We start from the raw sequence: 26,263 nt of genomic DNA, 5'->3' as shown, positions 1-26,263 counted from the left end.
AACAATGCCACCTCTATTCAATCAAATCCTTTTCCCAGTTGCTTATGACATATAAAATTGCCAAGATAGCAATAATGACTGAAAGCTGAAGGAATCAACTATCTGGGATATTGCAAAATCGAGGAAGTAAACAAACCAATGAAAATGTCAGAGCAAAGATACACTTTCTGACTTGCCAGTGCAAATGACCAGTTGGGGGACTATCTGACATTCAGTACTCACCTATGCAGATAAAAGCATCATTAGTAAGCCCAAAGGACAGGAATAACAACCTCCCCAATAGGACATTCATTATGCCTGTGATAATGTAGTTACTTTGCCTCAGATGGAAATGGGACTGTTTGGCACAAAAATCATCTCTGTCCAAGATCAGAAATGGAGAGTAAGGATGTGTAGGATAAAGGGCAAAATATTAGGACAGAAGGGATAAAAGTTGTGAAAAGTTAAAAAGTACACGACCTGCTGTAATGTATTTACATACCGGCTGTAGAAATCATCTCTGTAGTAGTCATAGTCAAACTCGTAGCCACTGTGAACATAACATAACAGAGCATTTTTGTTCAAGTAGAGCCAGAGAAGAAACAAAATCCTACCAGAAGACAAGTGAAAATCAAAACAGGATTCACCAACATTTATTCTAAATTATTTATTTATTTAGTGCTGTCTTAAAGGAACAGTTTGACAGTTTGGTCAGCTCTGCTTAGCATAAGCAACAGAAACGAGAGGAAACCAATGGCATGACTGTGCACCTCTTAAATGCACAAATAACTCAAATTGTTTAAGTGTGTTTGCTTTATCTGTACAAACACAAAATGATTTTTGCTTATCTAAGGTTGCTTAAGTGCCTGAATATGTATTGTCTGAGAGAAAGAACAATCTCAGTGTTGCTTTTTCCAAAAATGTCCAACAGTTGTTTTGAATATAAAGTACCTAGCAGCTGGTTAGCCGAGCTAAGATTAGCTTAACACAAGGACTAGAAACTTCAACTTCAGGAAGCTTCTGTTTCCGACTAAGAAAAATTCTGGCACAATGCTTTATAGAAAATCACAAAGTACAATTAATAACATATAAATAGTTAACTGAAGTACTGCTAGGTGGATCTTGTCAGCTTGTTAGCCTTTGTATCCTGTTTCCAGTCTATGTGCTAAGCTACGCTAACCTACTGCTGGCTGGAGCTTCACATTTCAGCCCTCTGCAACAAAGTACATTCATTAGTTCTATCCATTTAAAAGTTCTAATAAGCAGCTTATTGCAGTCTTATTGACTTGCTAAGATGTTACTTTTTGTTCACTATTTTGTCCTTTGCTTCCAGGACTTGCAAAGCTTAATGTATAACAGCAACAGACAAAAAAAAGTTGCACTAAAGGCACAGGCAGGAAATAGCCTGTTCCTTTAAGCACCTGTCCCGTCATGGGGCATCATAAGCACATTTTTTAGAGACAGCAGAGGGTACGTACAACAGAGAAAGTAGGTCAGCAAAGGAATATCCAACCAACACTGAAATAAGGATCACATGCTTCACACAGACCTGTAGAGGGATGAGAGAGGCCTCTTGGAGCCCATCTTAGGCCGGTACGGCTTGGGCTCTCCTGCCATGTTGATATCTGAAAACAAAATGACAGTAAAAGTCATGATGTGATACAGTAGTAGATTATAATACAGAGAAAGCATTCTGTATATGTGGTAATAGGAGAAGTTACAGCTGCAATGACATTCTGTGAGAAATACAGGTGTAGACTATTTTTAAGACATATTACACCTGCATAGTTTAATCTTTGAAATATTATCTGTGAAATGTCTATAAAAATACAACAGATATGTCAAGGTGTTTTGATGATACACAGCTTCATGAGCTTCCAAGCAGTTTAATTTTAACCAAATTCAACACTTCATCATCCTGTCAAATTTGAGGTTACCCTTGAACTCGGCTCACACGTTTTATGCAATGCTTGCTAAGCACTTACACATGTACAGTGCAGTGAAAAACTATTTAAGTTATTCTTATTATTTTGCATATTTCCCCCACTTAAATGTTCAAGACCATCAAACAAATTTAAGTATTTGACAAAGATAACCAAAGTAAACACAAAATGCAGTTTTTAAATGATGATTTTATGTTTCAAGGTAAAAAAAAAAATCTATCCAAACCTATGTGGCACTATGTGAAAATGTAATTGCCCCCCTTGTTAAATCATGAATTGACTGTAGCTAGTCACATTTTTTGGAAAGCGAGCTCAATTTCACTGACCACACCCATGCCTGACTACCTCCAGACCTGTTCAATCAAGAAATCACTTTAATAGAACCTTTATGACAAAATTAAGTCGGCCAAAATATCTCAAAAAGCTGCAACAAAATGCCGCAATCCAAAGAAATTCAAGAACAGATGAGAAAAAAAGTAAATGACATTATCAGTCTGAAAATTGTTACAGAGCCATTTCTAAAGCTTTAGGACTCCAGCGAACCATGGTGGCAGCCATCCTTCCATCCATTATCTATACACCGCTTAATCCTCATTAGGGTCACGGGGGGGGGGCTGGAGCCTATCCCAGCTGACTCGGGTGAAGGCAGGGGACACCCTAGACAGGTCGCCAGTCTGTTGCAGGGCCACATACAAAGACAAACAAGCACTCACACATTCACACCTACGGGCAATTTAGAATAATCAATTAACCTCAGCATATTTTTGGACTGTGGGAGGAAGCCGGAGTACCCGGAGAAAACCCACGTGTGCACAGGGAGAACATGCAAACTCCATGCAGAAAGATCCCGGGAAAGCCGGGACGCGAACCAGGGACCTTCTTGCTGCAAGGCGAAAGTGCTAACCACTACACCACTGTGCAGATGGTGGCAGCCATTATCCACAAATGGAGAAAACATGGAACAGTGGCGCACCCTCCCAGGAATGGTCAGCCTACCAAAATGACCCCAGGAGCACAGTGACGACTCATCCAGGAGGTCACAAAGGAACTCGGGACAACATCTAACAAATTGCAGGCCTTCCTTGCCTCAGTTAAGGTCAATGTTCATGACTCAACAATAATGAAGAGACTGGGCAAAAATGACATCCATGGCAGAGTTTGAAGACAAAAGCCACTGCTGACCAAAAAGAACATAAAAGCTCATCTTACTTTTGCAAACAAACATCTGACCAATCCCCAAAACTTTTGGGAGAATATTCCATGGACTGAAGGTGTATGTCTCGTTACATCCGGCATAAAAGTAACACAGCATTTCAGAAAAAGAACATCATACCAACGGTCAAACATGGTGGTAGTAGTGTGATGGTCTGAGGTTGCTTTGCTGCATGAAAGACTCATTGCCACTCATAGAAAACCCTTCATTTCAGTTGTTGCTGCTGAGGGTGGTTCAACCACTTTAAGGGGGAATTAATTTTTCACACAGAGCCAGGTAGCTTTGAATAGTTTTTTTTCCTTAATAAATAAAATCACCATATAAAAACAACATTTTGTGTTTACTTGAGTTATCTTTTGTCTGATATTTACATTTGTTTGATGACTGTAAAAATTAAAGTGGGGAAAATATGCAAAAAAAAATAAGTATTTGAGAAGGAGCAAATACTTTTCACAGCACTGTAAGCACACATGAACATTCTCATATCTCCACACTTTAATTTAGTATGAAGCCTAAATTGCAAATGTATTAACAACGTGTAAATAGAAATTACAGACTGATATGTTAACTACATACATACTTAAAGCTTGGGTAAAAATCACAGTATCATAATTTGTTTGCTTTGGTTAATGCAGGTGGAAAAAACGCTGGCTCTAAAAATGTTTAAATGCTCTTTATTTGTGTTGATCATTCATTTTTCCTTTTATTATTTCTAATCTTTTAGCTTGATGGTCAATTTGGCTTAAAGATTTTTAAGAAAAGTTAACCAAAGAAATCATAAAAGAAAGACAGACAAATACTATTAGGTTGCTTATAAGCCCAAGTTGTTTACTGTAATTATGACTAGATTTGTATGAAATGTCGTGATGGGAACGACTAGATAAGAAAAAAGTTTGCGTCTCATGTATATTAAGTATATTTATTGTACTTCATTAATATCTCCTTAATATACCCTTTACTCAATTTTGTATGAACAAGAAAGGACAATCTTGTGTCATAAAGCATATGCTAAATTTACTTGTTAGATATGTTTTTTTGTTAAATGAACAAAATGCCCAAAAAATCTGTAAATATATATCAAACTGTTAATAAAGCTGATCACAATTTCTACTTGTTTTGTCTGAGTAAAAGTTTAAAACTGAAATATTGATGTTAAACACAGAAAAGCACTGAATGAGCATAGAAAATAATACATTACATGAATTTATTATTGAATTAATCAAACTTAAAGTCACCAGCAGAACTTTCAGTGAAGGCATTTGTTACTTAGAGCTGTCTAAGCACCTGTCGGCTTTTGTGTGATGGGACTGACCAGGCGAATTGAGGTAAAAAACATTGATTTATTTAATGATTTCACTTCAGTCCACTGTAGTGTTTGAAAAGACAGTAACAACTTTGTGAGTTTTTAATGCAATGAGACAACTGAGACAGTGATTGTACAAAGAACTCTCAGTCAGCACTGGGACAGTAAGAAAAGTAGAAAAAAAATGCAACTAAGAAATCACCTTCAAATGCATTAGCAGATGACTGTGACTCATCTGTACACACCTCAGGGCTCTAGTCATGACTGACAGCTCCTTCTACCTGCCAAGAACTCTGGTGCATTAAACCCGGCTGGTATCACTGAGTTTAGTCTGTCGGCTTGTCGTTGCCACTTCAGCTAAAACTCAGCTCAATCAGCCTTGAGTGCTGCTGAAGGTCATACACAAAAACACAAACAAAAATCAAACGCCCCCATCACACACACACACACACACACACACACACTAACAAAGGAGGAGAGATCCCTTTCTGATGGATGAGTAACCCTTGAGTTGTACCGATAATACATCAGCTGTGGGAATCCTGCAGTAACAAATCTCATGACAGGAGCTGAAGTCAACTTGTTTTGCCTCAAGCATCGTAGTTTAATTTTTTTTTTGTTCGTTTCTCTGGGGCAGAGATGATAATGAAGTCCCCAGCTGCAATATTATTGTGCCGAGCTTATAAAGAATGCAAGATATGTTACAGTACAGTATACAAGTTTTCCTCTGTCACACCTTTTCTCTCACACATGCACACACACACACAAACACACACACACTACAGCAGCTGCACCTGTGTCTGGATCTTCCAACACATTGTCTGTAGATTAACCACGGTGCTATGTTTGGAGCCCCGATTTCTCATCCTTTCTCTTTTTCTCGGTTTCTTTCTTCCTTCCCCTCCTCGCTCTCCCTAATGGACTAATGGACTGGGGATGTATCGGTAGCTCTCGGGTTCACAGGGACAGCTGTATCATTATCATTACCAAACAGGAAGACGTGAGGAATGGTTCGTATTGTAAAGTGTGCCCTGCTCTGGTCTCCTGCTAGGTAGGGTCATTAAAGAGAAAGCAAGGCACTAAAAAGCACTCTAAAATGAACACTGCCACCTCACAACACCCCTAGCCTCCACACCGACAGACACACACTGAGCATCTGATTAATTACAGTCATTATACTAATCATACACAAAAGTGGCTTGAATAAGTGTGTGTGTTTGCAGACTGACTTGTTTGTGTGTGTATTCACAAAAGGTGAGGCAAGAGATAGAGGAGATAGAGCCTGTGTTGCTAAGCAATAGCCACTTAGGACTTGATTGATACTATAAACGGTGTGCAGCATTGCATTGAGGGGGAATATAAAAAGTTACTTTATGCTGAAGTTATTATGGGCAGGTTGACTGCAGCAGAATAACACCGAGGCGGACCCAGACACTGTAAAAACACCGGTCATCCTCTGCACTCCTGAGAGGCTACTCTTATTCAGTGCTGGTACAATGCTGAATATACTGCTGTGAAAAACAGAAAAATGTGAATCCGTGTGGGCATGTAAGCCAGGAACATTACTAAATCATTAGCGAGCAATGAACCGACCTGATAAAAACAAGTATCATCTTAGCATCTACCTATGCAGCAACATCTGAGGAATTCAAATACATTATTCACTCTCCTCTTAGCTCTGTTTTTGGTCACCACCATCTTCAGAGGGAAGTGTCTGCATTTTTGTTGTGAAATGCTCCATTGTGATCACATTCTAGCTGCTGACTTTTAGGGCTGAGTACCAAACTTGGTACTTTCAAAGAGACTGAAGATCAAGCTTTTTTCAATGTTACCATGTCCATATAAGACATATTAGGAGGAAAATAAGTAATCTAAAAACACAGCTTGAGAAAGTAAAGGTTTTGTAAGGAACCAATCCTGTCATCTTGCAGGGTGGGACTTTCTGTATCAACATTTTTCTTCAGAATCAGTTTCCTATTCGAACATGTACAGATGAATTACTCCAGTATTACAACTTGCCATTGTGTACAATAGAGTAGTTTTACAGTGTTTGAGCAGAGTCAAAGGTGAGCCAGTGTGCTTGAGCTGCAGCCAGTGGGGAGAGGTATGTGGACAGAAAGGCAGAGAATTCATAGATCTGCACATTCCAGAGGAAGCAACAGTGTGGAGTTACATCTTGAGACATGAATGAGAAAACATCTAAATATGTAACTGATACACAGAGATGACTACAAGCCAGCTTTTTCACACTACACTGAGACACTAGATGTATTACTAATATAAAATTATTGATTAGAACTGCAGATAACGATTGGTAAGTAAGTAAAACTTTATGATTCTAACGTGAATATATTTTTGATATTAATATTCGTAAAAGGATGGTTGTAAAAGTTTTGCAAAAAGACTGTGTTCTCAGAGAAAATGGTGCTTGAGATGAGATTTTAAAAGAGTTTATTTGCCAACATGTGATATTAGTTTCAGTCTTATCTCTTGGCCCTCAGCAGAACCTTTCCCTCTTCTTTCCTTCCTTTTCCTTCTAACTGAGCTAAGATGCACAATATGACACACACTCACAATTTTGTCAGTGCTATTCTTGCACGGTATATTTTGTAAGCCGTGTCCTCTGAGGTCAAAGTGGTGTTTTCACACCTTCTCTCCTCATCTATGTACAGGACGAATGCACCAATTGCAGGCTGTACAAGACCTCATTTTAACTGAGCATTGCCCATGGGAAGGAAGGGGCTGAGTTCAGTAACACTATTATCCATCCACATGGAATCCTTCAAGAAAACAATCATCACCACCTCGGGGCCTTCTGACACACTTTGGATTCATTCATATTAATGAAGCTGTGCTGAATTACCTGGGTGCATTGGTGTGTGACTGCATGAATGCATTTCTATTTTAGTTAGATATAGACCCCTCAGCTCAGCGTGCCCTTAAGCTCTTTGTCAGACAATGAGAGTCACAGCACACACACATACATCTGATAAAGTCCACTTGGATGAGCCTGGTTTAAAAAGGAAAACTGTGAAATAGGTGTGTAGCCCATGTGCTGCTGCAATTTAGCCAAGCACAAGGTAAATCATTGTGTATGAGCAATCTTCCTCTTGAGCAAGGTTACTTTGATATGTAACAATACATTTGAAGAGACAAAACAATTGGGCATTGTAGCACTGTCTTTTTTCATCTGTGGCTCAGACAGACTGTGCAATGGGATCCGTGCTCTCTGTGCTATTACGAAACAATTACAACAGAGGAGGCAAGTGAAAGGTCGGAGAAAAGAATGGGAGAATACATTTCCTCCCTCAACTAATGCCTAAGCATAATCTTTTGGCAGGCAAAGGATCATTCCTGGCACAGAAGAAACTCCATCCCTGTGGTTGCACACATGCAGAGAGCAGGTGAGCTATATTTGATTAACAGATCAACCAGGCACCTGTATGAATACAAATGTGTGACTAAGAGACATCCTACATGACAGCAGTCGCAGATTCAATCTACGCTGTGTTCTCGCATCCTGTAAATCTGACAGAAGAGCGGAATAATCTACGACCTGGGCTCAAGGGCAGAGGCGGCTTCCTCTTTTTATTACACCAGAGAGTGAGTTTCCTCAAACAGTCACCCTGACTGACAGGCTGAAAAAGATGACACTGTTGAATGCGTGTCTGAGCCTATTTACATGTAGTTAAGTGGAAGTGCATGTGGGCATGATGACCTCTGGTTCACGTTATATTGAATTTTCATTCTTACAAGTTAGAATGCAGATTGACATAAAACGCAACAGGTCACACTGTGATCATACTTATTCACAATGTATCTGTATTGGTATATAGACTGTCATTATTGGTAGAGTATAATACGTTTTATGTTAGTGGTAAGACTATGCAAGAACTAATACATCCATCCATCCATTATCTATACACCGCTTATTCCTCACTAGGGTCGCGGGGGGTGCTGGAGCCTATCCCAGCTGACTCGGGCGAAGGCAGGGGACACCCTAGACAGGTCGCCAGTCTGTCGCAGGGCCACATACAAAGACAAACAATCACTCACACATTCACACCTACGGGCAATTTAGAGTAATCAATTAACCTCAGCATATTTTTGGACTGTGGGAGGAAGCCGGAGTACCCGGAGAAAACCCACGCATGCACAGGGAGAACATGCAAACTCCAAGCAGAAAGATCCCGGGAAAGCCGGGACGCGAACCAGGGATCTTCTCGCTGCAAGGCGAAAGTGCTAACCACTACGCCACTGTGCAGCCCAGAACTAATACAAACAAAAACTATATATTTGTAATAACCTACAGCTTTTATTAATTCAAAACACTGGATTTTACCTAGTCTGGAGCCAGTTTCACCAGATTAGACTGACTCTGATTCAGGCCTAGATCAAACTAATAACCAGATACATTTCTAAATTCATCTGTGGCATAAACCTGTCAACCTCTACAATATCTTAAGAAGGACTAATGTGCCATGAATTCTGGGTAAACTAAGACTTTTTTTCATACTAAAAAACAACTACACAAAAAATTCACCACAACATTCAGCTCTTTTAAAATGAACAGAACGCATTACATCAGCATAAAATCTGAATGCAGTGCAGACCTGTGAAGCCACGGTGTCTTAATATGGTGGAGTTCAGCAGTTCTGCTAACTCATCACTCAGGCTCATGATATCTCGTTGGATAAGATGTGTCATACTCTAATATAGATGTGAAAATTAATATTGCAGCCTCTAAAAACCTTTCAGACTTTCCCTCACTGTTGCTCACAGACAGATCTATTTTAGATTTAATTAGTCAGTCCCATGTTAACAAGTCTGTCTTTATTTGAGTGAACCTGTAAAAAATCAAAAGACTGGAAACTGATTCTAAAGGATGACAATGACACAGAAAGCTGGAAGCTGGAAGCTTAAGTGTTTTTTTTAGGACTGCTACGTATGAAACCCTGAAAGTCTGAATCTGTGTTTTTGAGAAGGCAGCTTCAAGTCAGAAATGTGCAGCCATGGTGTTGACTACTTATTATGCTCATATGGACATATAAATGGGGTAAAAAAAAAATTAAAAAAAAGATTGTCATTGGTGGGGGTCTTTAACAAGAGTCTGAATAGCTGATTATAGCCAGCAAGAATGTAATTCAACAAATCTTAGATGTAATTACACTACAGTTAAGCTACTGTTTTAACTAGTAATACATGAACTGCAGATATACTGGATGTGGATCCTGTCAACTTTAATGTTAAAACTGTTTACCATACTCACAAGGGAGCAGACTATAACCTTCCAAGCTTGCAGGCATGCCTTCATCTAAAGTACATAATGTCCATACTGATTCCAATCAGGACCAAGACCTTGGGCCTTTAACAGTTTGTTATGGGGACATGTGGATTAATTGCTCCATAGAACGTCCTTCCTTAATGAATTCCTTGTACTTCACTCATTCACCCTCTTAAGGAAAATGGTTACTTGGCAGTGCATACATTTGGCAGCCTGTCTTCAAGTTCCTGAGCATCTAATAAAGTTATTTTCATAAGACCTGCTGAGCTATGGTTCATTAAGAAAAATGTGACATGACACTGCTAAATCACCAGGTTGATTGGTTTCAATATATCGTGCTGGAAATACAACTATTAGCAGGTAAATGTTCTTATAGTTGAAGACACAAACTAGCAGCACAGAAGGTGAAATTTTGATGCCCCTGGTTGGTGCGTGTTGATTTTTGCATAAAATCATAATTTCCGTTGCCTGAGGTAAAGATAATTTAGTCTTTCATCTCGCCTGAGCGGTTAATGCACTTTCTTCCTTTTTGCATTTTGGCATCTTTTCTTATGATGTAACTACATGGCTTTAAAGTGCAACACTTTGAAACATTTTAAACCCTGGAGCTGGTCCATCACTTTCACCTAACCACATGCTCATTAATCTGTGCAACCAGCTGGGAAACAAACTGGCAGCTGCCACCTGCTTGAAACTAGATGTACATCTACTGCAAAACATGGCTACTTCCATCCTGTAGACAGTGTGGAGACATACAGCTATATACATGATGGGGAGTTACACCCAAAATACATCACAGAAACTCAGAAACTTTTTTTTATCATGCTGTTATTGATACACGTCTGTGTTTCGGGACTTTTAATGACTATAGAAAAGAGGGGAAGTAAAAAAAAATCTGTAGACATACAGAGTGACAGAGTATCACATGCACTATTAATTTATTGTTTTGTTTTAAGGGATCTGATGTTATTAAAGTAAAGAAACATTCGTCACATTCACATTTGCTGCACACAATTGTCTTATTCAATAGCACACTGAATGCAAAGAAATTAAAAATGTCATCTATCTTCAGGTAGTTGTCATTACCATATCTTTTATAGTGTTTCAACATTTATTGGAGCAGTTACTTGATTAATAAATAAACTTTCTGTGTGTTTTTACTGAAGACATTTCCACATGCGGCAGTGAGAAACACATAAGTGTAAATAATAAAATGAATGATGCTTGCATGACATTTAGCTGCTTTATTTTCTTTGTCCTGCAAACTTAGATACACACAGCCACCCACAATGTTATTATGCTACTAATGCTACTATGGCAAGTAAACATGTCTGCTGTGAGAAAGGCATATTAACAGTAAAAATAACTGCATTTCAATGAATATTATTAAAAGACCTTCAAATGCACAACACACCCATTTCATGAATAACTGATGCTGATTATATATCAGTACATATTCATTAATATTTGGAGTTATTCATTTACACACAGACTTATCGCACAAGCAAAAATATGTTCTTCAGCATTTCACCTCTTATGCACACACCTGGAGCAGCCAGGTGCAACTACTGAACAGTAAAGACACCTTGCTCAAAGGCACCTAAGCAGCACTCGCCGAACACACACTTTTATGCACAAGACAACCACATTCTAATTTGTTAGACTGCAGTCAGCTAATAGATTAAATTAAATGTTAGTTATGCACACAGTTCAGGGGAAAAAAGGCAGGAAAGTATGTTGTCTGAACTGGTTAAATTACCATTAGCCTGGCCATAACAATGATTATCTTTTATGATTGATATCATTGCCTATAATCAATTTGTCATGCATGATTAAAACTACAGTGTATGAGTGCACAATGCAAAATAAGCTCTATTGGAAAATGCACATTACATGTTAAAAAGCTGAAACATGCTGAGCAAACTTCAACGGAGGGCTGCAGCTAAGGATTGCTTTTATTATTGCAAAGTAATCAGTAGATTATTTTCTCAGTTGACTGAATGATTGTTTGGCCTACAAAATGTCAAATAATGATATTTTTTCCCCCAATGCACAAAATAACATCCTCAAATGTCTTGTTTTGTCCACAACCTAAGAAATATTCTGTTTATTGTCATAGAGGAGGTCATTTTAACGAGGCGGAAATGTGATTTTTTTTTTTTTAAAAATACTCAAACTAATTGATCGATTTTCATAACGGTTGCCGATTAATTGAATAGCTGACTAATAGTTAATTGTTGCAGCTCTTATTTGCATCACTGTCTATAATCAAGTTGTCATGTAGGATTAAAGCTGCAGTGCAAACGCTCACAATGCATTGCAAATTAAATAAAGTTTATTACAAAATACACATTTACATGATAACATGTTGAGGCAAAAGAGTGCAGCGGACACAAACTTCAATCCAGAGATTTAGATTCACACATGAACAATTATGAAGTTTCTCAGTAAACTGTCTCTATCTGTTCAATTTTAAGAACACTAGAAGCGTCTGAGCTAGTCAATTTTTAATCAGTCATAGTTCTGTTTACTCCACCGTGAGCCTCACTAGACCTACTATATTAATATTATTATCATTATTATTATTATAAGGAAGACAAGGGTCGACCCTGACAACATGAACTTCAGCGACACTAACTCATCTGTCGGTAATCCATACTCACATCTCTGGTTGCGGCGCCTGCCTTTAAACATGGTCATGGTGGGAGATAAATCTGCTGTTGGGTCCGGGGCGGTTCTGCCGCTGGAGTCTCCTGGATCCAGACTGTCGGAGACCCGCAACTCCACAGCGAGCCGCTCCGGACCGTACCATTCAGCACCAACCCAGGGGGAGTGCCGACTCCAACACTCCGCTCAGCTCTGAGAGCAAGAACAGAGGTTGAACCAAAATAAAATCCTCCTTTTACCTCTATGTCACACGGTTCAGCTGCTGAGAACTACAAGACAAAAGTAATTATGTTTTCTTTATCTGCGGCAGAAAAAAAAGACCTACTCCCCATTAAAACAAAATGTGTGCTACCAGGTTGCTGATCATAAGAGACCCCGAACCCCCTCACAAAATTTGGACCGAACTACGTGGACTGTTTCATAATTAATTCGTCCAGCCACCTATTAATATAGATTTGTCAAAATTTTGGTGAAGTAATGTGGGATCTTTCAAACATCTTTCTTGCGAATTTAAAGTAGTGAAATCTTAATATAAAATGTAGCTGAAATTAACACACTGGTCATTGACTGAATCCCTAAAAACTTATATCTGTGTATTAGCGATACATAATTAGAATTTTCTTGCCCCCATGAAAACATTCCATTCCTGCCTCAAAATGCCTTAAATAAAACTCTGTAACTACAATGTGCAAATCTCCACCTCCCCCTCCACACTCACTGTAGCTCAAGCACACCAGCTCACCTACGACTCTGTTCCTGCACTGCATAAGCAATCTGTGATACACAACAGTAAATTTTAATGTTGGAGTAATTCAGCCATACATGTTCAAACTGGAAACTGATTCTGAAGAAGAATAAGAATACAGAAAGTCCCACTCTGCAAGTCTGACATAGTTGATTCTTTAGATTTGTTACATATGAAACCCTGCAAATCTGAATTTGTGTTTTTGAGACTGTCATCAGTGCACTGCAGTTTCATGATGAAAATATTCAGCCATGCTGTTGACTGTGCATTTCCTCATGATGTGTCTTCCAGTATATTCCAGTTTGTATAAAATACATTTGTAGGGGGGAAAGAAAAATAAAAAATAATCCACACTAGAATTGAAGGAGTTTAGGGGAGCGATTCTCATTTACATATTGACATTGATTTTGTCAACGTACAACCGAGTACTGGGGTCCTTCCTCTGGCCCCTCATTCTCTTTTCAAACACACACACACACACACACACACACACACACACACACACACACACACACACACACACACACACACACACACACACACACACACACACACACGCACACGCACACACACACTTGAAAAAAAAAACTATTCATCAAAACATACTGACATGTTAACAAGGTTAAAAAGTATCATATTTTCACTACAAGGGGTTCATTCATCCATTCATTTTCTGAAAGAGCCCACAATGATGCTCTTCTGTGTTGCTGTTTTGTTTGGCAGAAGGTCCTAACTGGAAAATAGGCAAATTGCATCTGACTAAAAAAAATGAACAGCTTATCAAAAGTGTTTGTTAATTATCAAAACTAATCTACTAACTATGTATTCATTTCTATTGTAATATTTTTATAAATGACAAAAAATTCAAGCCCTGGTTGTATCTAAGCTGCATGCATGAAAAGCAACATAAACAGTCTATATACATAAGTATGCTTACAAAGGTTATTTTTCTAAAATGTCAGAAAACTGTTGTGTAGGCAGAAATACAACAAACCAAGAGCAATATTCCCATTGTGTTTTTATCCACTAACTCCTGAGACTCCACCATGCTGATCAGCCAGTCGCTAACTTTGTCAGTCTGTTGCTTGCTGTTGAAAATGTCTATTTGTCCCAAAAATGAGCTGAAGGCAAAAAGACAGAATCAAATATAAAGGTGTGGGCTGTAAATTTTTTTCCCCTTTATGTCAACACAGACCCACTCAAGTAGAGCAAACACACAGACCGACGTGCATTTATTCACATGCACATGGTCTATTTCGTCTGTATGTAGTTTTTATCCTGACTCTGTTATTCTGAATGTCTATTCAGTTGCTGAAGAGGGATATTGTGTTTACATTACATATATCTACTGTATTAAACACTATCTGTTTTTCCCCTGCTTCATTATGACATGAGCAGCTTTTCTTTATACCCCTTGCTCGGTTCGATGACAGTTTATTGGCGTGATGTTTTGGGCCAAAACACATTCATAAAGAGAGTAAAGTGAATAAATAAATACATAAAAAGCCATGATTTCTCATTCATTAAATTATATATGTACTTACTGCTAACGTAGCTTCTTCAATTCTGGTGCATTTCACAAACCTTTGTAGCAAATTAAGGGGATAAAAGACAGTCATAAGTGAATGACTCCTCTGATATTTAAGGTTCATCTTAGAAAAATGCATTTTGCTTGTTTCTGTCTTTTAAATGTGCGGAAAATTTCCCTTTGATCTCACTAGTCAAACAGCGCTCTTTGATTCACTCACTCGTGTGAATCAGATTCCTGTTGTCGCTGTCTCATTCATCTCTTGGTTTTTAAATTTCATTTAAAGTGGATGGGCCATTGACTAAGGAGACTGATTTAAACAGCAGAGTGAAGCAGTCTACTGATTCCCCAGCTGTTGCAGCATTAGGGCTGGGTTGAAGATGAAGCGCTGTAATTGTAATATCTAATTATAATGACATGGGGTTTGCAGCTGTCTCGCGCACAGACAGACATCTTAATAGTCCCCCAGCTTCTTTGTTCTATATAAGAAAAGACACTAGAAGAAAGAAACTACAAGCTCTGAGTATGATGGAGTCATGGCTTCAAGGTTAATCACTGGCATCAAACACCAATGTCCTCAACTACTGTCTCACTGTGATATCTTCTGAGAAATATTAAAAATACATCTGTAATTATTTGATATAAAGAGTGAAAATGCTGTAATAGAAAACTAAAACATTTTCTACAGGCTTGTGCACTCGGGTTTTGTTCAAGAACACATCTTGAGGCTAATTTAAAAATACTATCTTCACCTTAACCACTGCCATGCGTGGCAGTAGAAGCGGGCTCATTTTCACAAGTTATTTATTACTGCTACATATAATGCAAGGTCACTTACTAAATAATGGCACGACTTATGGTAGATCGTTATTCATAACTGGAGAAATGTGGCTGGATATTTTGCATGCAGGCTTTCCTTGTTTGACTAGTGGGGATACAAATGAATGCTGCAATGCCGAGGGACAGTATAAGGCGTCCTGATTTTTGTCTCAGTGCTATTCTCTCAGCACCATCTAGTGTTCATGCAGATGGGAAATGTATGAATGTGTGAGAAAGAGAGTGAAAAACTGCTTTGTATAAATTCCAGCTGATATTCAAAGGTACACAGGGTAACTTTTAGACTAAAATACAAGGTTTCATATAAAATTTACCACCATAATTTACCATCACAAAGACTTTCAAATTGCTTCAATGAGGTTCTGCAGTTTGTATTTGAACCACAGAGAGGCGCTCACACACTACCAGACAGCAGTCACACATGAAAGCCCTAAAACACTGAAATCAAGCAGATATGATTGCACAAGCACTGATTACAAAAAAGAATGTGGAAATATCAATACATCTATGTCCAGATTTTATTCACAGAAGCAGAAATTTGAAGGCGGAATGCTGTTGGTAAAACAGAAATGAAACCCTCCCCTGCGCTCGTCATCACCAGCAGACATCTTCATCAGGACCTAAGTACTGGTAGCTGCTGCCTTAGGCCAACCACCGGCGTGATTGAATACCACTTTTATTTGCATGCACTACTTTAAGTCATTGTGTCAGTTATCCAGTCATGTCCAAAGAAATTAAACTGACTAAACCAATTGCTGCACTTCAGTATCTCATGGCTATTAAATCTACTCAAGCATGGTGCGTTGTCGTACCTGAGCCCGAGCTGCTATATTCAGGTTTGATTCTGACCTTGTGACCTGCCACATATCATATACTCTCACACAGCTACTTCTCCTGTCACTCTTCACAGAGTGTAATTTAATAAACGCAGCGAGTGCTGAAGAAAATATAAAGAATTCAGATGTTGTACAGGCTGCACACACCTCTGGCAATATAGTTCAGGAGCCTAATCAAATATAAAGTTCATGTTTAAAAGATGAGGTGTTAAGGGTTAAATTTCACAAGCGCAGCAGAAAAAAGGCAGAAGAGAGATTTCCAGACCAGCGGGAGACATTACTGTAGGCACTGACAGTATATCTCTGATGCTTCTGGTGCACTGTTAATTCAATGGATTTATTTTGTATGTCCACAGATGTTCGTGATTACAGGACGCAGCCAGTGGAGCTACAGTGTGCAACACGAGGCAACCAAATATTTCTCTCTGTTTGCTGTATAAAAACACGTCCACTTGAGATCTTCTCAGCCTTTCACCATAACTTCACTTTTCTGAGGTGGAACACAACTGCGTGGCTGTTGTGCATTTCAGTGTGTTGTGGTTTGTCAGCATGCGTAATGATGAGAGGAGCCTCTTTAAGTGGATGCAGACAGGACATGTGAATTTGTGCTGACAGCGGTGTGGATATTTCTGTGTTGTGGCAACATAAAACACTGTGGTATTTATGAGTATGGGTTTTTTTGTGCCACTAACTATGAATGAACAGCTTGAACAATTAAAAGTTTTTATCGCTTGTAACTCCAGTCTGTGGCCATTTAAACCTCAAACATTAATTTCCAGTGGACTGAAGACTTAAATGCATTTTTAAAGAGATTGATACCACTTTTTCCTTTTACCTTTGTATATTTAGAAGCCAGGCAAGTTAGCTTAGCATTAAGGCTAGAAAAAAAGGTTAGCCAGGCTCAGTTTAAAGTTGAAAATCTGATTCCCCCTCTAAAAGCTCACGTATTAACATTTTATGTTCCTTTGCCGCATACATGCATACACACATAAATAAGTTAATACATTCATTGTGTTAAGATAAGATTTAGATTTTGATTAAAAAAAAAAGAAAATCTGTACAGAATTTCTTTGTCCAGTATTCTGCATTCAGTTGTCTGTTGTTGCAGAATACAGTGTTGCACACTGGTTGCTCATTACATTTTTTTTAGTATGGTTTCACTGTTTAAAATGATGCCACTTCTTTTCAGACAGAACCTGTGATAATAAAACAATACAAATTCTTAGTTTCATGTTAATAAAGCACTTGAAGCATTAAGTATGGCTCAGTACTTTTTTCATAATTAAACATACCACTCCTTGGGTGGTAGTGGCCCCGGGTTCAGTAAAGTTGGAAAGATATTCACACATTCGGATTTCTGGCATAAATAACTCGTTAGATATAGGTTGTCAAAACATAAACGATGCCTCTTTCCCATCGTTGTACGGTAGACAATGTGCTACAAGGCCAGTATTATCAAAAGTAGCTGTCTTTCAAGCTGCAGGAATAACATTGGTGTCCAGGGCCGTGCAGAGGCCTTTGGAGGGGCAGGTGCTCAAAGTTAAAAGGGGGCACATGGAACACGAATTTGAAACACCATACAGAAGCATGCCTTACAGTTTAACTGGCTGAATTGTACCAACCCATATTCATTGAGAGCATAACATGGAAACAGTGATGCAATGGTTAAGTCTCTGGACTGCTGATTGGAAGGTCTGTGGTTCAAATCCTGATGTGGCAAGTATTGTTTTTAAATTTCATACCTTTTCCAGACATATACTTTACAGCCACAGATTTGCTCCGTGGCGCTGATTCATAATCTGCCCTTTATTATTCATAGTGCTAATAATAAAGTTAAAAAAAAAAAAAACCCAAACTAAATGATACAGAAATCATGTATTTAAATGTATCTGTGCTTTGATTCAGTTTGACTATCCACTTTGCGCAAGACAGCAAAGGTACAAAAGTTATATATTTTATATTTATGCATATTATATTTAATTTGTCTATATATACAAATGTTATAAACAAGTACTGATATCTTTAAATGAGAGGTTCAGAAAATCACAATTCAACAAAGAATCCTGACAGACTTTGTCACTTTGTGGTTAACTAGCGGCTATAACTGATGAGAGGTGTGTGCAGAGTCAGACACATACAGGATGCTCACTTCACTTAGTCAGTCATCTTGCAAAAACACACCGTGCACAAACGACTACCGCTGCAAAACGTCCTCACCATCAGGACCATCAGTTGTTGATGTCCTCCCTCGCGTCTCCGGTTTCTAGACCAGCGGCGCTAGCTAGCGCTGAGCTACAGGGCGTCTGGACACGTCAGGACAGTGAAGGACGTCTACGTGGAACATGTGACCGACCAATGGTAGAATCTGAATTATGATTATTTTTATTTTTTTAATTAATTTATTATTTTGGGCTTCAAATACTTCTACACACACACACAGTTACAAATTAAAAAAAACAAAATTAAATAAAATCAAATAAAATTAAAAAAACAGCTTTCACAAAAGGGCACTTTGGGCATCAAGGGACAAAGGGGCAGGTGCTTCAGTCCGAATCTGTGAATATCTTTCCAACTTTACTGAACCGTGGCCCCGAGGAGCCGTGGTAGGCATCCTTTATTTTCATTTCTGAAAGGTGGCAACCCTACTGACAAACAGACCTCAATGTAAAAAAAAGGTGTTTGCCTGGTAACTTCATAGCTGCTACTGAGCAAGATAGAAACAGAACACAACATTGGTGGGCTGGCGAGGTGCAGTTGGCATGTTTCTGACTATATTTTCTGAAACATGCTAGCCAGGCTTGATGTTAAGTTAAGCTAATAGCCTCCTGACTCCAGCTCTGAACTTAGAGGACAGATGTGGTTCTCTTGGAAAGATTTTCCTTAAGTGTTAAATTATTCCTTCAAAGGGTACTTAAGGACATAAGGTCTGGCCATTACATGGCCAAGCAGCAACTTTTGTGGCTAAAAAATGAAACCAATCCAGAAGAGCCAAAACCTGCAGCTTCTCAAATAGCCACTTGTAGTCAACTCTCCACCGATCTCCATGTTAAAATGTGTAGCTTTACAGCAGAAATAAGCACATGCACAGCCTCGGACAAAACATGTTATGGTCTCTGTAACTACCTCCTCCATTTATGACAAATGTACGGGCAGTGAATTTTTGCAGAACTCACCCATTTCAATTTTGTAAGGGCTTTAAAGTATGCACAATTAAGCATGTAATCACTTTGAGTGACAGGTGGGTATCATCACAGGACAGTCTATTGTCAGCTCAGCTCCACTTGTGCTCCACTTTGCTCATTTTTGGATTAGCTGGGAGATGGCCTAAGCAACCCTGAAATATTGCCTCTGCCAGAGACAACCAAACCCTATGAATAATAAAGGGTTAAAGCAAAGGTTAGGAGAGGTACAGAAACATAGTTTAATTCCTTTACCATATTTTTTTGATGAATAATTGACAAAAGTAAACACTGAGTGTATTTTGCACTACTGATGAAGTGGAGTGGATTGAAGACGGCATTATTGATTAATGATCCCGTTTTAACAAGTTTTTTTGTTTGTTTTTGTTGTTGTGGTTTTTACCTTTGAGTGACTTTGATTCTGTGTACATTAAATTGTTTTTTTTTTTTTAAAGACTTATTTTCCCAGATTTGAGTAGACAATAATGGTTCCTGGGTCATGTAATTATATACAATCACTGGGTACACTGCTCAGTTTTAAAACTGCCATATGGAATTTCACGAACAAAAATACATGAAACTGGGCAAATACAGGATGGAATTACCGATGCGACACTGCAGCACTTATTCATATTTAATGAGAACACAGGGCTTGGGGAGGACTTTTATTTTCCATGGAGGAGGCTGTGAGCTAATCAATAAGTAATATACAGAAGATTTACAGGGATCCACTGAGCACCCATGAGGACTGGGCTCTGAATGTTATCTCCTTGTTGCTGTCCTTCTGTCCACCTCCCCTCCTCCACATTCTCTACTCATCTTGCCAGTTTAATCTTCGTCTCATCTTGTGTCCTCGCTGCACCCTCACCATATTTAACTCTTTCTGTATCTCAAGACTTCACAGAGGCTATAAGCAGATTTATTAAATAGTTTCTGAAGTTTTACTGATCAGATTTAAGATTGACAACAAGATGTATCACAGAGCCTTTGACCATGAACAGTATGTGGGACAGATGGTAGCTTGAAATCAGCCAATATTGGACAAAAGTAAGAACTGATCATTTGTAAGCAGTTCAGGCTCCAGAAGTTTGAAACAACATACTTTGAAATCTCAGATTGACTAAATCTGGATCACATTTCCAATCTTAAAGCTCATTTTATATGGACTTCTGAACTGATAGTTTATTAGTAGTATTGACCTCAGTTTTATGACTCTTATCTTACATCTAACAAAATAATTTTTAAAAACAACATGAAAAAATATTGTAATATTGTAATTATTATGAGACACATACCAACATTAAAGAGACAAAAAACAACTATTATGACACAAAAGACAGCTGCAGAGAGGTACAAATCAACTACAAAAATTCAGACAACTAACAAAGAAACACAAATTGACTACAAAGAGCCACAAATCAATTTCAAAGACACAAAACAAAGACAGACAATATGTAGCTGAAAGCAACACAAAACACGCACGAAGAGACAAGTAATGTCCGGACTACAGTCTTTCATTCAGGGGGTCCTGCTGCTCTGTAGGAGGTACAGGGGGTCTGGACTTGTGGTGCCCAGAAGCTGCTGCTCTTATAAACAGATTTGTAAAGCAACGACCATAGCATAGCAGCTCTGGCACAGAAATAAATGCAGTCAAGTACAACATTTCCCTCTGAAACAAAGTGTAGTGAAATAATGATGGACTGCAATTCCAAATACTTAAATACAAGTTTCTCAGAATTGTACAGCCCAGTACTAAACTGAATGATTATAGTTTATTTCCTCCTTTTGGGATCCAGTGTGGAATTCAGCTGGCAATAAAAATTTATGCTCGACGACAACCTCAAATAGCTTTTATGTCCTGTCATATAATTACAGTAGCAGCAGGACAGAAGCACTAACAGTGCGGGAGAAACATCCCTTATTGTAGTGAAGCTTTGGAGTACGTGAGCAGTGAGTAAAGCAGCTTTGTTCACCCTTTTTAGTACAGTGTAGTTTCAAGTTTAGACATTCTTATGTCTACAATACCTAAACTGCCATTTGTGGACTGTAACCTAAAGTGTTAATGTTAGTGTTGCATGAAGCAGAATATTTACTTACCTAGTGATTGTCCAGCGATGACCCTGGCATTCTCCCCGGCCACAGCTGCCCTGGCGTTCCTCTCACTGGCGTACTGAACGAAGGCATAGCCCTTGTGCACTGAGCAGCCCACTATCTTGCCGTATTTGGCGAAGATGGCCTCAATGTCAGCCTTGGTCACCACGGCCGTGTTGAGGTTTCCAATGAAGACGCGTGAGTTGAGGGAACGTGGGTCATTCTTGTTGGTCACGTTGCTGGTCTGGGTCTTCCCAGTCATCCTAGTCCTGCAGCAGTGCCTGCTGGGAAACACAGTTGAACACTGCTCAGAAAACCAGCAAGGTTAGACTGCAGAGGTTACATACAGAAAGCCAAACAGTGAGCTCCGCTGGGATGTAAATACTGGTCAGGGCTGATGTTGTAAATAGTTGCAGGGCTTTGCTTTGTACAGGTTGAGAAATAAATCAGTCTAAACCCCACTGGATGGTCAAAATAAAAAAAGGTTTTCATGCTGCCCAAAAGGCATTGTGTAGATGGTAAAAATGTTCACCCCTTTCTGTGATCGCATTCATACATTTAGTGGAAACATATTATCAAAAAGCCAATCACAGTGAATCATTTAGGAATGGAACAAACAAGTGTTGACTATTGACACTGACCTTTAAAATGATTCTAATCAGTCAACAAAATTGTTGTAAATAATTTTCTCTTGATAACATAATTGTTGGTTTATGTGACCAACAATCTAAAACCCAATGAAATTCAGTTTATTATCATTGAAAACTGAGAGAATGAGCAAATATCACATTTTGAGAAGTAGTTACTGGACTATTTTTTTCTGCTTCTGAATCATTACATTGCTTGCAGAGTTCTTCTCTTCTCACTGTGTTCACCTGTGCTCATGTCTTCCTCTGCTGAGCCTGGAGGCTGAGACAGATTACTGTCTCCAGGAGGTGAGAGGTTCTCTGACATGGCGGCAGCTGTGGTTTAGAAGTGTAGATCTGATACATCTCATATGTATGTGTGAACTGTGTTCCCACACTTGAAAATAGAACATCACAATGATGTCACAAGAATCACACTCATGCTTTTACCTTTTTTTCCGAGTTCCTCAGTGTGCAATGGCTTTACATGTAAGCTAAGCATCATCTAGGTCAGGGGTCACCAACCTTTATGAAACTGAGAGCTACATCAGGGGTACTGAGAAGGGCTATTTGTTTCATACAAACTTCCTGAATAACCAAACATGTACAGATCACCTAGATTCTAGGTATTTAAGTTTTAACCAGTGGTGGCATGTTTATTTTAATTGAGTATTTGCACTTTTTGCAACTCTGTATCTGTACTTCATAACATTTCAGGAGGAAATATTGTGCTTTCTACCAAACTGATGTATGCATATTGAAAATGTAATAAAGGCTTGTTATATTCTAGGTATTTTGCAGATAATACTTATGTACTTTTGAATGCTGGATTTTTGCACCTTTGTGAGCGTTTTTACAGTGTTTTACTGCATCTATAGGGAAAGGATCTGAATACTTTTTCCAGAAATGACAGTTTCACTGCTTACAAGTAGAAACCGGGTCAACAGAAGGAAAGAAAGATTTAACTGGACACTTCAAATAAATTTGCCTGCAGGCAGAAACCTGACAAATCATCTCAAATGAGCCTTGAAGCAATCTTTCTCTAAACACCAGCAATCCTTCATGAGCTTTTTACACCCCCTGCAGCCTGCACTGTTTGCTCCCATAATGCCGCGGTCTCATGGGACGAGCATCAAGAAGTGTCACCGCAGGAATCTGACACATCCACTTGAAGATGAAGGAAGAAACTCTCAGGTTGTTGCTTCTCAGAATTCCCTGTTGGTGATGATCTTTGTGTTTGTTTGTCAGTGTGATGCTGTAATGAGGCTTTTTTAAACCGAGATTCCACAAACTGTAGACACATTGTTATCACAGGCGAAGTGCCTGTGAAGCTGTTAGGACAGCAGTGAGTCTCAGTTTTCTGCACTGCCACCTCAATGAGAGAAGAAGATGAGCAGTTTTAATAAGAGCTAAAACTATCAAATATTTCATCAAATACAATATAGATAAATTGGCATCTTTTGTCAAGCTATTTGTAGACATAGCTAACCAGCTGCTGGAGTGACCTCTTCTTTACCATGCAGACATACAAGCAGTGTCAATCTAATCTAATAAGAAAGCCAGTCATTCTATTTCTTAAAATGTTCAATTATTGTTTTAATAAATTAGTTGCACCTGATTAGAGGCTTTCTTCTGATGGTTCAAAGACATGGTGCTTGTGACAACTGTTATATGGCTTCTGCTCCAATACACAGCACCTTGAAGATTATGTCAGTACAGAAAAAGAGTGAAAAGATGTAATAATATCAATAGATTGTGTCTAAATATAAGTCTTGATATTTCCTGTGTAGGGGATAGAAGAGGAAGTGTGTCCAGAATGATGGTTAACTTAAAGATCCTCACACATGCACTAATACTCTCTGCAATCAATCTCCTCTCATGTTGGCTTCACGTCATAGTTCTCCCCTCCTGCCTCTGCTTTACTGCCTCCACCCACATATAATCGACCCTAAGTCTCCTCTGCTGCTCTTAAAAAAAGATCTCCTTATGCACGTCACAGTAGGGAAACTAATTTAACGCTGCTGTGATACTCAGAGTTTTCTGGAGGTAAATGACTTAATTATCAACAGAGTAGAACAGGAACTACCAATCAAAGCCAAAGAGTCATCCTATCAAACTTCAAATTCCTTTGAACAGCCTCTCAGCTCCAAGATCTAACCCAGCCAACTAAGTCACAGATTAATGTGAAGTGTATTAAATGTGCAGAGGTCAGGCCAATAGATGGTAGGTGGTTGATTAAGCAAGAAGGAAAAGATTTTAAGCAGAGAGTGTGTTTCTAAATTCAGACCCATGCTGAGCTGGAATAGTGTATTTGCTCATTAAATACTAGTTGAAATGTGTGAATACACAATGCAAGACTGACACCTGTGGTCAGAAGGAACTCAAAACAAAAGAAGAAAGTTAAAAGTTATTTTTCATTTTCTTCCATTCTTTGTTGCATTGAGTGGAAGCAGAGAAACCATGTACCTGTAAAACAGATCCGCTTGTTTCACACACCTGATTTGTACAATATTACAGACAGAATGGCTCGATTAGCAACAACTCTCAAAACCAAATATATAACATTACATATATATATATATATGTATATATATATATATATATATATATATATATATATATATATATATATATATATATATATATATATATATATGTAATGTTATATATTTGGTTTTGAGAGTTGTTGCTAATCGAGCCATTCTGTCTGTAATATTGTACAAATCAGGTGTGTGATATATATATATATATATATATATATATATATTAGTGGTGGGACGCGATTTAAAAAATAATCTAATTAATTACAAGCTTTGTAATTAATTAATCGCAATTAATTGCAGTTCTGTCAAATAGCAATATTTGACGCAATAAGTGAAGTTTTTCAATTCAAATAAAATTGTGGTTGACAGTTGAATCAATGGATAGACATATACGTGTTTATCATTAAAAATTTATTTTTAAAGAAGGAAAATGGGACATATAGAAAAAAGTGATTTTGATGACTTAAAGCCTGGATTTAGTTGTTTTTTCCACTGTATGGCTCATAAAATCAGGATAAGTAGTTCAAGGAGCTTCAGAAAGTTGAAAATCCAGAGATTCATTCTGTTTTCATCTTTTCTGGGTCTGATAAATGGTGTAATTTTGATAGTTATTTTTATAGGAATATCAATTTTTATTTATGTAATTTTTTCATAAACAAAAAGTTTATAATTAAGTTATTAAAAGAGATATTTTTGTTGTTTAGGTTATTCCTCCTCCAAGGAGGCAGAGCCTCGAAGGAGTAAAAACTTAAACCACAAAAATGTTTAATTTCTATTTATCTGCATTTTTCATCTGTCTGCTACATTCACAGATTACTGCAAATCTAAGTGCAATTATAGCGATTTTATTCAACATTTTAAGACTTTCTGTAAACTCAAGCACTGTCTAGAAAAGTGGTCTATTATGGGATGGCTACACCGTTAGCTGTTAGCATGACTCGTAGCTAACGTTAGCTCTGGTGCTAACAGCAACATGTTTTACATTGAGGTGATACCGTCGGCTTGAAGTGACGCAGTGATCAGAAAACTCTTTGTTGTACAATTTGCACACAACCAGGCTTTTATCCAAGCTGCCATCAGGAAGATTTTTAAAAGGAAAATTTCTGCCCAACAAGCTCAAGCTCGTCTTCCTTCACTGTTCACCAGTGCCTGACTTCACTCAGTACTTCCTGTGCTTCTTCTTCATGGCTACAAACAGACTTTAGGTTCGCTACCGCCACCTACTGGGCTGGAGTGTTCATCAGAGTTACCAGTGGTGCAAGAAATGAGGGAACTGAGGAGGCAGCAAGTAATTGTGTTAACATTTTTAACGCGTTATTTTCGCGGCGATTAATTAATTAATTAATTAATAGAAATTAACGCGTTAAGGTCCCAGCCCTAATATATATAAAACAAAGTTTGCAAATTAGGTAGCGTGAACAGCAACAAAGAATAAACCAGTCAGAGGACTTTCACTCTGCAGAGTGGGGTTCATGTCCATACGGGAGCC

At 38.4% G+C, this 26,263-nt stretch overlaps 1 protein-coding gene across 6 annotated transcripts in view; it reads right to left on the bottom strand.

Moving 5' to 3' along the window:
* Positions 1-26,263, bottom strand: part of LOC111565535 (RNA-binding Raly-like protein) — a 46,503-nt gene that overhangs the window by 6,660 nt on the left and 13,580 nt on the right. For 4 of the 6 annotated variants that reach the window (XM_035946131.2, XM_035946132.2, XM_023265649.3 and 1 more), the window contains exons 2-4: positions 21,612-21,889; positions 1,529-1,604; positions 482-529 (exon numbers count right to left, since the gene is read on the bottom strand). In XM_035946131.2, coding sequence (XP_035802024.2) covers positions 482-529; positions 1,529-1,604; positions 21,612-21,867 — 380 coding nt within the window. In that variant the 5' untranslated portion in view covers positions 21,868-21,889. Of the gene's footprint in view, positions 1-481; positions 530-1,528; positions 1,605-12,385; positions 12,547-21,611; positions 21,890-26,263 lie in introns of those variants that run through there. The other 2 variants (XM_023265648.3, XM_023265651.3) reach the window with 2 other exon arrangements.

This window comes from Amphiprion ocellaris, chromosome 10 (assembly GCF_022539595.1).
Source record: "Amphiprion ocellaris isolate individual 3 ecotype Okinawa chromosome 10, ASM2253959v1, whole genome shotgun sequence".
Lineage (NCBI taxonomy): Eukaryota > Metazoa > Chordata > Actinopteri > Pomacentridae > Amphiprion > Amphiprion ocellaris.
This window is presented reverse-complemented; position numbering and strand designations above follow the sequence as displayed.